Raw genomic sequence first — 15190 nt, forward strand, 5'->3', positions numbered from 1 at the left:
CTGCCTTTGGACTAACTCGGTAATAGGAAGACTTTCAAATTACTTACGACATCATGTTTTATATTGCTTCGACATGGCATTTAAGTGGAATAAGATGATCGAGTTGATGACTCTTTGTTAAAATACGCCTTTTGAATAAACGGTGACAGTAGAGATGTATATGTACTTATAATACAAATAAATCGATCAGTGGAACATAGTTGCGTTGTTTCGTACGGCTTTTTCTGACAGTCATTGAACGCACCACCGTTTGTTTTTATAGCTGGTTGTTGACTTGTTGCGTGCGTTCCTTCTGGCCGCGCGGCGGTGACAGGCTTGACAGCTCGGTGTCCTGCTCAGTCTTCGTTACCTGTCAGAATACCCCAGCGAGGGAATGCCCCGCTATGTTCGACTTAAGCCGTGGCTGGAACCTGTCCTTCGCTGGTTGCGGGTTCCTGGGCATTTACCACATCGGAGTAGCCAGCTGCCTGCTGGAGAAAGCTCCGTACCTTATCAAAGAGGCCACTAAGCTGTATGGGGCTTCGGCCGGTGCGCTGACCGCCTCGATGCTCGCCAGCAAGTCACCCATAGGTAAGATACAATGCTGGGGCTCGGTAGCCTGAATAATAATGTACACTTATAATCATATTCATTACCGAATATGATCTGATAGCCTGCTGGGGATATGTGTAAATATGGGTTCAGCGTGTGTACATAGCAGGCGTCTGTAGAGTTAGCAGACGTAAAGAAAGTTGCACTTGACAAGAGAGATTTAGGTCGATTTCATAAACAACACGAACCTTAAAGTTAGTAGAAAGTTGTATACATTGTAAATATACTTTAAAATATTTGTATATATGAAACGTTGTTTAAAACATAGGCTACTTATAGTTAAAACCATTTACATGTTAGCATGCAGATATATGAAATCGGTGTTTTTATTAATAAAGTAATAATAAACGTTTATATCTAAGGAACCTTTCAGATTTCTACAGTAGAAAACAGTAGAAACCCTAAAAAGGGAGAGAAAACATCAAAACAAAACAATCACATGAAGCCCCCAAGATAAAAAATAAATAAATAAATAAATAACCTTTTAGAGTGTAAAGCTATTAGACTGGATCATTGGGGCAGTTCCACATGTTCCACATTAAATGTACTGTAAATTCACTCTTAATAATAAATAATAATGGATTGCATTTATATAGCGCTTTTTGAGAACCTCTGTTCAAGGTTACATATTACTTGTCAGTAACTTGAGACCAGTAGTACCATAAACTTAAGACAGCAATTCATATATGTGCAAGGCTTATACAGAGCAGGCAGATATACATGTATATATGTATAGGTTGTGTTCAAATTGGACTGGCTCATACCACAACATGACTGTGCTTGAGTTAGAGGCACCCTTTCACTTTCTTTCTCATGATGAAGCAATCATTACGGACTGATCTCATCTGTAAACCTAGATTGACGCCCAGGTTATCATCGATAGCGTCAGACAATACTGATACGGGTTTAATTAGCGTGTTTTCGTTCCCAGCTAAATGCTGTGAAGATGTGATTGAGGTGGCTAAGGAGGCCAGAAAGAGAAACCTGGGCCCCCTGCATCCAACTTTCAACCTGATCAAGGTGTTAAGGTCTGGCCTGAATCGCAACCTGCCCTCTGACGCACACACCCTGGCCTCGAAGCAACTGTGCATCTCTCTGACCAGAGTGACTGATGGGGAGAATGTGCTTGTGTCCGAGTTTGACTCCAAAGAGGAGCTCATTCAGGTGAGGAGGTGGTGGATATATTCCACATAACAGGGAATGGGTGTTCTGTACTTTAACCTTGTGCTCTGTCCACAGGCGCTCATCTGCAGCTGTTTTATCCCCATCTACTGTGGACTGATCCCTCCGTGCTTCAGAGGAGTGGTAGGTTTGCTTCTTTACATGTATGTATGCGTGTTTCTGCTTTGGGGAAGCAGACGCACACATGTGACTAAAAAAAAGAGAAAAAGAAGAAGGAAGCCTGAGCAGTGAAGAAAAAATGTAGCAATAAGCAAAGTTGAAAAGCACTGAGTGGATGCAAAAGAGTGAAATCCTCTGAGACGTGGGTCGTCTCGTATAATCACATTTGATTGTAGCTTCTTTTAAGCATTAAACATGAAGAAGAAAAAATGCACATTTAATATACGGAGTAAAGATTGTGGGATGGCTTTGTGTAGTAGTCAATCTGAGAGTGATAAAGAAGCTGCAGGTCCCAGCACATAGCTGTTTGCTTTACTGTGACTTATCAGCAGCTCGTGGACTTTGGCAGCAATCTCATCCAGTAATCAGCTCAACTCTCCTATTACCACAATTATAATTAAGACACTCAGGACTGGATTTAGATCCAGTTATAGAATAATATAATAGCAAAATCACAAAAGTGGAGTTCATCATAGTCACAGCAGATAAAAAGAATAAACCTGATAACAAATCAAGAAATGTAACATCTTCTAGAAGTCAACCCCATTTCCTTGAAATTGCCTAATACACAAACATTAAGTGTGTTGACTGGATTATGCTAAAGATAATGGAGATATTTGGCAAATTACAACTATGGTAACACTAATCACATAATCAATACGACTATTTCCACATAGAGAAATGAATGTAGAAGCTGTTGGTTTGTTGACTTACATTCTGAGGCCTCGGATTTAATAAATAGGTAATTAATATTTTCAAAAGAATGAAATGTATTCAGAAGGAGTGATTTTCACTGACGTAACATGTATTGAGAAAAGTCAGTGCTTTATGATGAGTTTAGAGTCAGACTCCTTTGGACTCAGCGTCTAGTAACCTTGAATGACGTCACACTTTCAGGGACTTACTTGGACTTTTCCCTTTTGGCTCTTCACTTGTCTGAGGAAGCACAGGCTTTGCTGGGACAACATACAGTGTGTTCATTTAGAGCGAGATATCTAAATGACTGTAAGTGTTACGTTCACAGGAAAACGCCTGTTCTGAACTTTTTAAATCTGCACCTACAAATGTCATTCAGAAGAGAAACTAAAACTACAAGTGAAACTAAAAAGAAACGTGACTGTTGTTCTGTCTTTGAAGTTCAGTTGATAATGGTGTCGTAAAAATGACAGCCGGGCTGAGTTACTCCACGTTTTTGTAGTTTAGTGATAATCAGATTTCCACTATCAGAGAATGTTAATTTTCAGTTACACTTACAGTTCATACATGTTTCATTTATTAAAAATGAAGAGAGTCCAACAACAAACACTGTTTGATGTTATAGAAATGCCATGTTTAGCAGACATGGTGGAGTTAATAATAACAAGAATCTACTTTGATTTACAAAAGGGAACGAAAGACTTAAAGAAAACAGAAAAAACAAATAATATTGAAAATCCCCAAATAAATTAGTGCAATTTTGTGTCAGTTAAAATTTATTTAAATTCTCATTGACAATTGAAGCAGCTGACATGTCAGTGTGATAACAAAATCTAAACGCTTTGTAATCAAAGATAAACACAGTGACAAAAATCACCAAATACCTTGAAAATGAATAAGGGTCCAACTTTAAAAAAATAAAATTCAGGCGTTTATAATGTGTAAAATCAAATGCAGTTGTTACAGTCAAAGAGTTGTAAACTCCATCCAAACAACAAAACAGGACACCTGGTTTCTTTTCACCCTGCATAGACGTTGTTGTCTGAAACTTGGTGCTGAAGTTCAGTGTGAACACAGAAGTACAGCTCAGTAAGCTAATGTGCGATTGATTGTGTGTGCACATGCAGACAGATGTCTAACATCAGGTGTAGTTTTCTAATAAACTTCTTTTTTTCCACTTTGCCTGAAATGTTTGGGAATGTTGTTCTGCCACAGATCTGACTCCAGTCGGATGTCTCTAAATACTAAAGAAACAAATAAAAAGTGCTAAAACCTTTAAAACCTTTAGCTATTACTATTCCCATGATGCATTGAGTTTTTCCTTTCCAGTCACCTTTCTCACTCACTATGTGTTAACAGACCTCTCTGCATTGAATCATATCTGTTATTAACTTCTGTCTCTCTTCCACACCATATCTTTATCCTGTCTTCCTTCTCTCACCCCAACCAATCACAGCAGATGGCCCCGCCCCTCCCTGAGCCTGGTTCTGCTGGAGGTTTCTTCCTGTTAAAAGGGAGTTTTTCCTTCCCACTGTCGCCAAAGTGCTGCTCATAGGGGGTCATATGATTGTTGGGCTTTTCTCTGTATCTATGAAGCGCCTTGAGGCGACATTTGTTGTGATTTGGCGCTATATAAATAAAATTGAATTGAATTGAATATTAAGGAAATTATAACAAAATTGTAACAAAATAGTAATTATAGCATATTTAAGTTAATTAAATACACTCGTGTAGCAAAGATTCATTTAAAAAGAACATCATGTTTTTACTCTGTGTGCACAGTCATCTGTTCCCTTTCTGACCTACTTTCCATCACGCTTTACATTCCTAACACAGAGGCTGCATTCTCTGTTGCTAACGTCTAGCAGGCTGAATGACATTTAACTAATGGCACTTAAAAGGATTTTAATTCCTTTTAAGCGCTTTAAATTAGAGAACCCTGCTTTCGTATCCCATTGGTTGAGAGAATAAATGGAATCAGAACATTTCATTACATAAAAACTGGGTCTTTAAAATTGTGTCAAATGTGAAGCCTGGGTTTTAATATTGTAAGTGTCCTGTGTGATGGTAGGTGAGAGCAGCCACAGGAACAATTAGATGGTTCCTCAAAATGTGCATACCAAAAAAGTTTGTAGTTTGTGTCACGGCTGAGGAGCAGTTGTGTGGTGTATTGAGAAAAGGATCCAAAATGCAGACACTAGCTAGGGTGCGAGTGAGTGTTTATTTACAGAAGTGACAAAAACAGGACGAGCAGAGCGGGGAGTTAACAAACCTAAACTGGGGAAAACTAAAGAACTAACCAGAAACCAAACACTCACGAGAGGAGGGGAAAAATGCACAGAGAAGGATGGCAGAGAGACGCAGCATGAACACCGGGTTACACAGAGTAGTGACGACTGACACGGTGTAACACAGACGACGCGACAGAGAGCACAGGAAAACACAGGGCTTAAATACACTGAGAGTAATCAGGGAATGGGCCACAGGAGGGAGACACAGCTGGGAGAAATTAGGCTAACGAGACGGGGGAGAGGTAAAACTGAACACACTGACATGAGACATGAACTTTCAGAATAAAACAGGAAACTAACAGACACAGAGAACCAGACAGGACACTGAACTTGACAGGCAGACTCATGAGCAGACACAATAACACCATGGACAGACAGAGAGAACACAGGCAGGCATGAAACAAAAACACTAACACATAGCAAACCTAAACAAAAGACAAAACAGAATAAACGAGAACAAAGAATAATATAAAGAAACACAAAACACCGAGTCCTCAGACAGTTTGTGCATGGCCCAGTTATCAGGGTATAGCAGAAATGAATAGTTTCCTTGTGTTTCATTGTGGCCTGCTCTATAAATGACAACCAAGAGTGATGTTGGTAACTGTCTGTGTGTGTTCAGCGTTATGTAGACGGTGGCATCAGTGATAACCTGCCTCAGTCAGAGCTGAAGAACACCATCACCATATCTCCTTTCTCTGGCGAAAGTGACATCTGTCCACGGGATAAGTCCACCAGCTTTCATGAGCTGCGTTTCACTAACACCAGCATCCAGATGAACATGGGCAACATGTACCGCCTCAGCAGGGCTCTCTTCCCACCAGAACCCAAGGTAGGTACCTGTGCAGCATTAGCACACTGGAGGCGATGTACTCGTTGTGCATTGCACTGAAGCTGATGGTCGGTTCTGTCACATGTTTTTAAGTAGAGAATAGAAGGAAGGAGACCCCTACTTTAGATTTTCATCTTTTTAAAGTTGAAAATCTAAAATAACAAAACAGTAAATCAATGATTCTTTCACCTTTACAAGGATTAACAATAGTAGTAAAAGCATCAGTGCGTAGGCAAAGGGTCAATCCTTTGTTACCAGACAAGAACCTCAGAAGCGGCGGTCTTTGATGGAGTCGCCAAAGCCTGGAAAACGTGTGTAAAGCAGCTCTGAGACACTGCCAGCAAACTAAGCACCACTCAAGTGCTGTTTGAGCATCTCCCAGCAGCAGGGAAAACCTGCACCGCACACCTCTGCCATGGCCTCAAACCAAACATAGCTGTGCAGTGTGATGGAAGAGACACTGGGAGCACTGGTGGTTGAGCCTCGGACCCAGAAGCATCTGGCCACTGAGCAGGCTGAAGTGTTTGATTTTTCTGTGTGGAAACGAACCAAAGCACAGGAAAAAGCTACATGTTTACAAACCCGTCAGCTGATTCAGAGTAATTCAGAGTAAATGAACTATAACTATGTGAAAACATTGATTCTCAGACGTGAATCAATACTAAAAATGACTCATTTGCGACAGTATCATTACCAACAGTGCAGCCTTGGCTCTTCCAGCTAACAGCTTCCCTGCAGGCAGGCATACAGGAGCTACTCTGACTCAACCAGCAGTTTCAAAAGTCCTGCTTTGAAGCACTGAGATGAGCTTTGCTGCCATTTGTTGCAAAAAAAAGCTGAATGTGACGAGAAGGGGGTGGGCCTTACTCTGAGACTGCATGCTCATTGGCTGCTGACTAGTGTTAACCCTTTGTTAACCAGTAAGTTTTTAACCAGTAAACTGTGGCTTTGTGCAACAGATAAATTGAATCATATTTTCAAAATGTACTAAATATTTATATTCAGTATAACCAAAACTCAGCACAAAAATGTGGAGACATGAACACAACCACAGCTGTCACCATATGGTGGCTTTTATATGGAACGCAGGTTTAAGACACCAAAATCTATGTCAGTGCTTTTAATGTGAACACCACTTTATGAGGAATTTCAGAATCAGAATACTTTAATAATCCCTAAAGAAATCATGTTTCAAGACGTGACCCCATGAAACATTAAAGTTAGCTGTTTAACACGCAAAAAATACCCGACAGCAGAATTCGCTGTCTGTAAGTTATGTTTAAGCTAACAGCTAGCAGCTATGGTTGATAGTGGGAGCTAGGAGCTAATTTGATTAGCTCTGCTGACGGTTAATAGACAGCGTTAATGTAACGGGATGACAAGTGTTAAGCTTCAGATAAACAATGAGAAAAATCTACAACAACTAGACAGAAATAATACAAGTCCACCTTATAACTCTGTCTGCAACAAAATATGGTGCAAAGTCATTAGAAGGTCAGCGCTACCTCAGACTACCTATTGTCGGATTTTGTGCTTTTTTGCATTACCTAAGAGAATCTTTAAATATTTGTCATATATCTAAAATGTAGTGACTCTCTGTGCTTGTATATTGTAACATTTACCTACTAACTGTTGTCACAGTGGCTGCTCTGCAGGAGAAGTCAAAGTGGTGTTGTACACTAAGTGCCTCAAGTGAACACTATGTACAGTTGATTTTCCTGTCTGTGCCTAGGTCCTATGGTGCTGAATGCAACATTAACCTAAATCTTAAAACATCTGTTAAATTAATATCCCCTGAACAGAAATTCCCCAAAATTCTCAGATTTGGTTTTAGGCCTTTAAGTGCCTTTTTAATGTAATTGTTATCATTCAAACTGAAGCCAAGTTTTCTCTTGTTATTTCCTGCCACTGTGATGACTGTCAGTTAACCTCTAAGATAAGGTGACCTTTGACCTTGTTGGAGTACATCTATTTGCTGTATCATTGCTATATAGCTCACTTATCTGTGTCTGGGGGATGTGTGTGTTTTTTCCTGGAATGACATCACTATATCACTTCACCTGAAAAACAAGTGCACACATTACCTGCCTGAACAAAGTGAGTCCTTAATGCAAACGAACACGCTTGGCAAACATGTGTCTCCTGTGGTCTGACCATTCCAGCCAATGAAATGAGCATCTCCTAACAATGTCACAGCTTGCTTGTATTGAAGCTTTTACACAATAAAACAAACTGATGGTAGACCTAATGACACGACTCTGTACCTTTCACTTGCCAAACACTTTAATAGCATAACAATGAAAGGCATGTATATTTAATTTTAACAATGCTAAACTGTATATTAGGAAGTATTTAACCTCTTTAGGGAGATTGTGTCAATATTACAATTCCAACAAGCTTAAAAGTCAACGTCTTGGTGTGACCACCATCACCAACGCCAGTAGCTGAAATACAGCGTCAAACCATGACACAGCCTCCACCGTGTTTTACGGATCGCTGTATACACTCATATTTACATGTCTCCTGGCTTCCAACATCCATGTTTGCAATGATTTCAATTAAAAAATTCAAGTTTGGATCATCAAGACTTATTTTCAGTTCACTTCATATGTAATTTAGTCTGTTTCTTTTCTCCATTTCCTTTCCTTAAAATGACTTTCACTGAGATAATTTCTGACGAGGCTTTAGTGAACAATAGATGGATCAACTGAAAGCCCAGATGCAATTCTCAGGTCCTCAGGATTTGTTTATTTCTTAAGGTCATGACATTTTGGTACCAAGTGTCTGTTGCAGATAGGCCTGCCATTTCTACTTTAGTCTTCCACTTTCCTCAAAGACACGCTGCACACCATGCCATGATATGCCAAGTTTTTGGCTAATAGCTCTTTGGAATCACCTTTATTGGTACAAAAGTACTACTTGACACCTTTCAAGATGTTATCTATGACAGAGATTCTACATTTTTTGCTAGTGTAAACATAACACAGGTTCAGCCCTTGAGTTAGGTGCTTATTTATCCTTGAATGACGCACAGCTCAGGTTCAAGTGGCTTAACAAACAAGAAAAAACACCTGTTCAGGTACTCAGGTACAAGGACTTGAGTGAAAGTGAGTGAAAAAGCAGCCAATGTCCAAAGAAAAACTTTTAAAGACCTTCAAAACCCCACAGAACTGTTGCTCAAGAGTGTTAAAAAATTCAAGTGTGACTCCTTGGAAGCAAAATATGAAGAAATTAGGAGTTATACAGATTCAGACACAGTAGGGTATGATAGTTATGGAAGATTCCAATAGAAAGCAATGAGTCACAGTTCCCATCAGAGCAAAGACATGCAGGGAATGAAATGAACTTGCTTGCTTAGTGGAATATCTTAATGGAGCAGCTTGTGGTATGGAGCTCAGGTCCAAGAAGACAAAGTTCATGACCAACAACACCCAGGCAAGTGAGACCAAATATTCAGGAGAAGGCTGGTAACCGTGAAGACTTTCAGCTACCTTGGTTCAGTCATATCAGGTGAAAAATTAAATCCTGAGATTTTGGCAAGTATACCAAAGACAACAACTGCAATAATAAGACGTGAGGCCAGCCAGAGAGAAACATCTGATTGTACTTACAATGTCAATCTTCGCCTATGAAAAGTACACACTCACAGCAGAACTTCAAACAATGATTAGATGCTGCAGGAAGATTTTAAATGCTTATATGAAGGCAGTGCCACTTCTGGAATAATGGTAAATGGCCTGTATTTATATAGCGCTTTTCTAGTCCCTAAGGACCCCAAAGTGCTTTACACAACCTGTCATCCACCCATTCACACACTGGTGATGGCAGCTACATTGTAGCCACAGCCACCCTGGGGCGCACTGACAGAGGCGAGGCTGCCGGACACTGGCGCCACCGGGCCCTCTGACCACCAACGGGTGAAGTGTCTTGCCCAAGGACACAACGACCGAGACTGACCAAGCCGGGGCTCGAACCGGCAACCTTCCGATTACAAGACGAACTGCCAGCTGTTGAGCCACGATTGCTCCATTGTCCACAATGCAATTTTTCTTTGCATGAACTTTGTGTAAGGACTACAGTTCTCCTCCAGAGTCGACTCGGAGACATGGACAACCCATATCTGTTTTTAATGCAGTGTGACCTGAGAGCCCAAAGATCACGGGCAACCAGTGTTCAGTTCTGGCCTTGTCCCTCGCACACAGAGACTTCTCCAGGTTGTCTGAATCTTTTGATAACATTATGAGCTGTAAATGATGACATAGTCAGCCTTCAGAATTTCACCTTGATGATCACTATTTTGAAATTGTCCTATGGACTAGTTCTTTTTGGGTGTGCTCAGATTGGTATTGCCATAATGTTAAAGAAACATTTTTGCACACTGGTAAACCTCTGCCCATCTTTGCGTTCTGCTTCTCGTTCATCTCTGCTTCTCTAAGATCCTGTTTTTTTTATACCAAATCGCTTACTGACCTGCTGTCGATCAACCTAATTACTTCATTTTAGTACCACCTACTTCTCCACCCTTTGTTGAACCATCCTAGCTTTTTTAGGCCTTCAAATCCATCCATCATCTTTTTCTCATCCTATTCATGGTCCCGGGGGGCTGGAGCATATCCTAGATGACATAAGACAACATTTCACACTTACATTCACACTTAGGGCCAATTTAGAATCACTAATTAACCTAACCCCACTAACTTCATGGAGATGGAGAAGCTGAAGAACTAGGAGAGAACCCATGCAGACATGGGGAGAACATGCAAATTGGTGGAGGGTGGATCTTGATATATCTATGATGATATTTTTTATGAAGAAGTAAAATGTCTTATTGTAAATATTTAACTTTTTTCCATTTTGAATGAATTGCGGCTTTATTAGATCAGCAACATTTATATAGCTTTCCAATGTTTGGGGCTGTAGAATATATTTTCTGCCTCCCGTCCACAGGTGCTGGCTGAGATGTGTCAGAGCGGTTATAAAGATGCTCTACGCTTTCTTGAAGAGAACAGTGAGTCCTCTATTCCTTGGTTGCTTTGGTCATTCTCCAACTTACACACTTTCATATCAGCCTCTAGTTTGACATTTGGACTGTGTTACCTATGTGGTGTTTTTTGGTTCCAGACCTGCTTGCACTGGAGTGTCCCACTGCTGGCCCTTCCCTGCCAGAGAGCTCGATCAGCTGCTGCAACAATACTGAAACAACCAAGGAGTGGGTGCTCCGAAGGCTCCGACTGCTTCGTAAACAGCACTGTAGGGTGGATGAACAGATTAGTCTGCCTACTTCAATCAAGAAAGGTATGGTATCATCCCAGAATAAGCATAGATTGCATCATTCTTCTTTAAAATATTTAAAGAACTGCATCCTATTCTGTATGTGGCTGTCAGTGTTCTGTGAGGCCTGCCAAGAGAGATCCGGACTGTATGGCAGGGTATCCGGGATGCTGCCAGTAAGGGTGGCCTCCTACATGCTCATGCCATACACACTTCCTGTACAGTCAGCATACTCAGTGGCCCAGAGGTAAGACGGAGGTCGCATCAATAACAGTAAATCACTTTTAACCAAATGAGTTTTGAACTTAAAATTAGCTGGTGTCAAATCCGTGACCATTACCACTTTGCTTTGGACCAGGTTTGTAGAGTGGATCCCAGAGGTGCCCGCTGATGTCCGTTGGCTGTTTGAGGTGGCAGGTGATGTTTACAGACAGGCCTGGAAAGGGGAACAAGCCAGCGCTATGAGGTGACAGAACATATGGCATACAGAGTCATTTTCAAACAAACGTTAGAGGTTTAGCGTCAGGCGCTTTCAGACATGTCCTCTTTCTAATAATCTGAAATCTGTCTTCATTTTTTTCTGTTTTCACTATTCTCATTGTGGAGTCCAGATCACCTCTCACTTCTGTACATGAATCTGGTTTTCATTGCTTGTACAGGGAGCCCTGCCTGAGGAAATGCCTGAGTGTTCCACCGCTATCTTCGGAGTGTGAGCCCAGTCAGAAAGATATCCCACCTGCTCTTTCCTCTGTCGAGCTCCACAGCAACTACTGGGAAATCCCCAAATCTGCCTTCTCCGCGTCTCATCAGAGCCATCCAGCCATCGATCCCTCCTCACCACAGGATGTCTGCTTCTTTGTTGGCATCCAAGATGAACCATAGAGCGTTCACAACAGTCAGATGCTCCAGGACCTGAACTTTAACAGAAACACGGTCTAATGTCAGCTCTCTTGTTGAGACAAGGATGGATCGATGGATGGTAGAAATTTTAGCCAATAATCACTGGTGTATCTGTTTTTTACACTGACTCTGAACACTCCATCCAGTGCAAAGAGTATTGTACTTCTGTGATGTGTTTTATGACCTAAATCAGTGTGCAGCACAGTATGATATCTATCTACTTCCCTAAATATTTTTAGGTTTAAAATATGCACACATAGGAACCATCCCAGTGCATTTACTGACAGCTTCTTTCTTTCCCTTCAAATATTGACTCTTTCTCCATTTCACCACGCTGATGGACTCGTACCGTTGAGTGATATGTCCAAGGTTTGTGGTCCCAATCACTAATTTAAAGTTTTTTTCAGTATATAATGATTTTAATTTTCTAAATAATTAATACTCCACAGAGTAAAACAGGTAGCAAAGAAGGCGGGGCTACCGTGTGAAGGTGTCCTTTGGTTCTCAGTGCGATCAAATTCCAGAGGGACTGATTGTATTCAGTATAATGTGAAACTAGGGACTATGACCACAAAGTCGTCAGGAGTCTTTTTTAGGTCATAGCTGAAAGCTGTTTTACTAAAAAGAGACTTTTTGCACCTACAGGGTGGTGCAAAAAGTCTGTGGTGGCCTTTAAGGAGAATGCAAGTTTAAGCTACTTCCTTTTAAACCTGAAACCTATTTATTATATATAAAGGCTCTAATATTACAAATCTTGGTGCAACAATCCTTAGCATTAATCAAGGTGATCTTTCCAGGATTTTTGAGTAAAACCAAGTTGTTCACTTAATTGGAACACTTTTAACTCTTCGTCATTGCAGCTGTCTTGTATTAGTAAATCTCTACTGCATAAGGAGAGGCTATTTCACATGATTGGGCAGAGTTACGTGTGATGATCGGTCTGGGGTAAAAAGCTGTTCCTGAGACTGGTTGCCTATTATTTGGTGGCCGCTTACCATCAGGCGACTCTTCTAAGCTGACGATGACCAGGATGTGATGAGTGTCTGAAGGTTAGTGGTTCTGTTTTGGCAGCGGTGTCTGTAGATATGTTCAAGGGAGAGAAGAAGGCAGCCAAAGCTGTTTTGTGCAGGAGTAATGACCCATGCCCAAATGACTAGTCGGCCACTGAAACCTGATGAAAAATGTTTCTGCTAGAGAAAATGCACTGAAGCTGACGTTTTCAGGTTAAAGGCTGGTTCTGGTCCTGGGCCAGCTAGGCAAAGGGGAATGCAATCAGCAGTACAAGTCACATCAGCCCATTGCCTCTGGCCAATAATGCAGTGCATAGGCTGAATGCTGATTGGCTGAAAGGAAGTGTAAACTGAATAGGGAATGACCACAGCCTTAATCTGCAGTACAAAGAATTTCTTTGTGCACTATGAACTCTGTAATCCAGCAAAAGGACCAACAGAACCACAAACAAGAGTGGCCCATGTTCCAGTTATTAAACAGTACATGTATGTTTTTAAACTATAGCAGCAATGTCAAGTTGTTTGCATCTGCAAAGTGCTCTGTAGCACCGACACAGTGCCATGCCGGAGCCAATACGTTCCATTTTTATAGGACAAACGCACAGTTTTAGCATGGATGAAGACATGATCCAGTATACCACAAAACCTTACAAACTTTTAATACTTTAGACATTGCATTGTCTAAAGTATTGCATTGCATAGTGTTAAATAAGTAACAGTCGGCTGCCTGAAGCCCGCCATACAATAATGGCTTTTATGTCTAAGTTGCAGCTCACTGTAAGTATAACTTTCAGGGTGACTGACTTGAAATGGAAAAGTAATGTTAAATATTGAGACGTATCTACCAAACAGCACAAGTCATGTTATTCACTTTCAAATCATTTTGAGCCGTATGTAAAGCCAGCGGCAGCCCTTTGCTAATGGTTCCAACACTGAAGCTCAATAACCGCCATCAGATGTGGTTATTGCGCTTCTTCCTCTGTAAGGTGACCAAACTTCTGCACATGTCACAGTCACAATTTTTATTTGTTATATTATTAAGTTCAAAATTAAAAGATAACAGTGCAATAACCTTTGAAGACAGGCTTGTTTTAATTCCCTTCTTTTAAGTATAAAATATCAACTCAATGTGCTATTTCCCAGAGATTTGCTGGTAGTTACATGGTCAGACCGTGAAATATGTTTTGTTTCCCGCAAATGTAATTTGTGTTAAGACACAAAATGTAATTTTGTGTTAATATCTTGTGATATTTCAAGATTAAACAATTGATAATTGATTCCAGTGCTGTAAATGGTGAATGGACTGATTCTTATAGAGCACTTTTCTACTCTCCTGGAGTGCTCAAAGCACTTTATACAACATGCCACATTCAACCCAATCACACCAGCACTGTCTTCCAAGTTTCTTAGTGCTTCCTAACTACCATTCATACACATTCAGACTCTGATAAACGCATCGGATGCGGTGTGTGTGTGTGTGTGTGTAGGTGTGTGTGTGTGTGTGTGTGTGTGTGTGCACATGAGGTTGTGAAACACAAAGATTCATCCTGACACGAGAACTTCAGAAGTCATCCGCAACAATGGGAGAAAGTCCCAGAAGGATTACAATCTCAGGAGCAGTCCATAATTCAAGTGTGTATGGTAGAGCAGACACCTGCAAGTGTGACTAAAATATGATCACAAAACAACAAAAATATGCACGTTCTATATATAAAGTCGAACACGGAGAGTTCCTGCACACGTGCAGAGATTTTGACTGGATGGCTGATATAGTTTTGAAACAAATCTCTTCATTCTTCATGCAGAGCATGAAAAAACCTGCTCTCCTCTTTCTCTGGGTGAAGAACACCTTTCAGCTCCAGGCCCTATTTGAATTAGAATACTTCTTGATGTTCCTGAGTTTGTTGACTATTTTTATTTTTTTGTTTTCTAATATTATTAAGGCAAAGTTTGTCTTTGTAATTTTCACAGAAAAAACAACACAAAGAGACATGACACGCGCTAAAGCAAATCTGATTTCTGACTCTAATGGAAACAATAAAAATAGTTCATGTTGTATTCACTATGACCTGAAACTATTAAGATTAAAACTCACCAGGAAAGTGTTTGCTGAGGTCATAGGTCATTGGAGGTGAAAGGTCATTACTCTTATATACTTATATATCCTATTTCACCAGTAGTTACTTCCTCTGCAGCCCAAATCTGCTCGCAGACAGATGTTGCTATTTACAGATCTAGACCTATTCCAATTACTACTT

General features: G+C 40.6%; 1 protein-coding gene across 1 annotated transcript; it reads left to right on the forward strand.

Annotated features, from left to right (window-relative positions):
• The first annotated feature begins 249 nt into the window (after window positions 1-249).
• Window positions 250-14224, forward strand: pnpla3 (patatin-like phospholipase domain containing 3). Its single transcript, XM_006806506.3, has 9 exons — window positions 250-570; window positions 1523-1755; window positions 1831-1896; window positions 5542-5751; window positions 10699-10759; window positions 10873-11046; window positions 11137-11269; window positions 11381-11488; window positions 11682-14224. The coding sequence occupies exons 1-9, from the start codon at window positions 384-386 to the stop codon at window positions 11902-11904; spliced, it is 1395 nt and encodes a 464-aa protein (XP_006806569.1). The 5' UTR covers window positions 250-383; the 3' UTR covers window positions 11905-14224.
• The last annotated feature ends 966 nt before the right edge of the window (window positions 14225-15190 follow it).

Source organism: Neolamprologus brichardi, chromosome 17 (assembly GCF_056152115.1).
Source record: "Neolamprologus brichardi isolate AB-2024 chromosome 17, ASM5615211v1, whole genome shotgun sequence".
Lineage (NCBI taxonomy): Eukaryota > Metazoa > Chordata > Actinopteri > Cichliformes > Cichlidae > Neolamprologus > Neolamprologus brichardi.